This window comes from Neofelis nebulosa, chromosome 10, assembly GCF_028018385.1.
Source record: "Neofelis nebulosa isolate mNeoNeb1 chromosome 10, mNeoNeb1.pri, whole genome shotgun sequence".
NCBI classification, from domain to species: Eukaryota; Metazoa; Chordata; class Mammalia; order Carnivora; family Felidae; genus Neofelis; species Neofelis nebulosa.
Window position 1 is genome coordinate 37,314,090 of NC_080791.1, and position 2,991 is coordinate 37,317,080.

At 42.2% G+C, this 2,991-nt stretch overlaps 1 protein-coding gene across 1 annotated transcript; it reads left to right on the top strand.

The window, feature by feature from the left end:
- The first annotated feature begins 500 nt into the window (after nucleotides 1-500).
- Nucleotides 501-2,524, top strand: LOC131486544 (large ribosomal subunit protein uL16-like). Its single transcript, XM_058686468.1, has 2 exons — nucleotides 501-572; nucleotides 1,823-2,524. Exons 1-2 carry the CDS (start codon nucleotides 501-503, stop codon nucleotides 2,522-2,524), a joined length of 774 nt encoding a protein of 257 aa, XP_058542451.1.
- The last annotated feature ends 467 nt before the right edge of the window (nucleotides 2,525-2,991 follow it).

Genomic DNA, 2,991 nt, shown 5'->3' on the forward strand with positions numbered 1-2,991 from the left:
ACCTGTCTGCCAGGGGCTCTTCACGGCACCTATCATTGGCAAGAAGTCAATGTTAGAGGGAGGGGTGTCAAAGAGGGTGAGAATAGAGAATGGAAAACTAATGTTCCTATGAAATTATTGCTGAACCAAAGGTAGAAAAATCATATCAGTATCAAGCAAACTTTTCAGATAAGAGACAGTTGCACAGAAGAGGCCACGGAGAGACGTTATCACAGTAAAATGTATTTAAAAAGAGAGAAAGACATCCTTTGTTCAAAATCTGAGTCTCTAGAGATATCAAATCAAAGAGATCTGATAAGCTGTGGCTGAAGTAGAAGCAAGTTGACATTGCCCAAGATGTATAATTTTTTAATGTATACATTGTTTTGAAATCTCATTATGACTCCCCTCTAACTCTCAGAAACTTCTATTGTGTATTTAAGAGAAGATTGAGGTTAGGAAATGAGAAATGGCTTGGCCCAATCCCAACCAAACCACACAGATCCCACAGGTAAGGGGGCATGGTACAGATAGATGTTGATGAGAGAACCCCGATGCCCACTGGAACTTTGTATCTTAAGACTATCTCCCATGTACAGGACTTTAGGGCAATAAAGGGGACTATCAGAGAAATCTTAGGGAACCAGTATGCCCACTTTGGGCAAACAATATATTTTGATAGGCTGTGCAGATTTACTTCCACTGAAGGTCATGCTCAAAAGAAACCATAATGTTCAAATGGGTGATATTGGCAAGAACTGTGCCACAGGGGCCAAATGACAGCAGCACATGTCTTTGAGAATAATTCTGGGCTCCTTCCACCCAGCAGTCCCTAAGGATATTGTTTTATCTCTATCATCCAGTGGGACCTGTGAAAGCCTGGAGCATTAGAGTTCCTTTTTCAAGTAAAGTACTTGAAAAATTAATCAAGGAGAATCCATAAATTCTCTATCTAAAATGAGTTGATATTAGATAGCAATTTGTATAGCAGTTCACTATACAAATATCTTTGAAAAGATAGTTCAGAAAATAAGGGCATCTAGCAATTCACCGTGCAAGACATGTAGAAACTCAAAAGACCATAGAGAAGAATGTCCCCTACCACAGCCTCTCACTGAATGGCTGTCCCAGAGATTAATATTTATGTAAACAGTATCTATAGGGCAAAGCAAGAACCCCCATCCCACACTTTCTATACTCTCAGAGATTGTCGGAAAAACATATATTCCAAATGCAGTCCTCAGGGCCTGTTGCAGTTTCTATCTCCTCATGTACTTCTCTATCATTTTGTAATAACTGAGTGGCTCTATTTCGTAGTAGAATGCTCCATATTATTTACTGAGTCTTTTTATCTGATGGGCATATTGTCAAGCATTCTATGTGACTTATATCATTTAAGGTTTGCATTAAGGTTATAAATGAGATATTATTATCCCTATCTTACAAAGTAACAAGATTTTCATTCAAGACTGTATGGTAAATCTTCTCTGTGACCTACATACACACTCACACATAAACACCCACACAAACTTATACACATACTCAACCTACCCCCACTGATACCCCAAAAAGAGTTGATAAAATTTAAAAAGAAACACTATAAAGATGTAGCCATTCTCAAATACAAAATCAATACCTCTATGCACTGAAAAAGTAACAAACCTATATAAAGCAGTGAGTAGGACTAAAGACACAGCCTCCTGGGCTCCACATATGAAAGCAGGCAATGGAATTTAGGTACTTGAACTGAAGGTACTCCCATACGGTAGGGTTTCAGAGCCAAAACCCTTGCTTAAAACAGGGGTCCTACTCTTTTTCTTAAGCATGACACTGAACATCCTAGTGTCGCCATGGGCCACTGCCCTGCCCAGCGTTATTGTATTGTAAGAACAGGCCATATCCAAACTCTCCCTTCTGCAGAGATGTCCCTGGTGCCAAGATCCACATCTTTGACCTGGGGCAGAATAAGGCAAAAGTGGATGAGTTCCCACTATGTGTCCACATGGTGTCAGGTGACTATGAGCGGCTCTCCTCTGCAGCCCTGGAATCTGCCCATATATGTGCCAATGAGTACACGGTGAAAAGCTATGGCAAAGATGGTTTTCACATCCAAGTGCGGCTCCACCCCTTCCACGTCCTCTGTATCAACAAGATGTCCCATGTTGGGGCTGATGGACTTCAGACAGGTATGCGTTGGTGCCTTTGGAAAGCTCTGGGGCACCAGTGGCCAGCGTCCACCATTGGCCAAGTCATCATGTCCACCTGTACCAAGCTGCAGAACAAGGAGCATGTGATTGAGACTCTACTCAGGGCCAAGTTCAAGCTCCCTGGCTGCCAGAAGACCCATATTTCCAAGAAGTGGGGTCTTACTAAGTTTAAAGTGGACAAATTTGAACGAATGGTGGCTGAAAAGTGCCTCATCCCAGATTGCTGTGGCATCAAATACATACCTAATTGTGGGCCCCTGGACGAATGGCAGGCTCTGCACTCATGGGAAACTCGGCAATGCCCCAATAAATCCTACCTCCTGCAAAAAAATAAATAAATAAAAAATAGAGCCCTACTGGTGAAGAGGACTTCAAAAGGTGACCATTGTCACAGAATGGAGCTTAGATAGAGCTACATTTTGATAGAACCATAAAGGGCAAAAATTCCTTCCTTCCAGCACTGAGGCTTAGATGACCAGTGGTTCAGTAACTAGTCTGTGATATGCACGGTACCAACACAGGCCATAAAGATGGAACATATGAAACAGTCCCAGAGGGGCCAGTGACGAAGGTAAGTAAAAACTGAGATGAGGAAGGGGCATTTGGGTGGCTCAGTTGGTTGAGTATCTGACTTGATTTCAGCTCAGGTCATGATCTCATGGTTCGTGAGATCAAGCCCTGGGTCAGGCTGCTTGGGATTCTCTCTCTCCCTCTCTCTCTGCCCCTCCCCTGCTTATTCTCTCTCTCTCTCTCTCTCTCTCAAAATAAATAAATAAATGTTTAAAAATTGAGGAAAAAAAAGGAG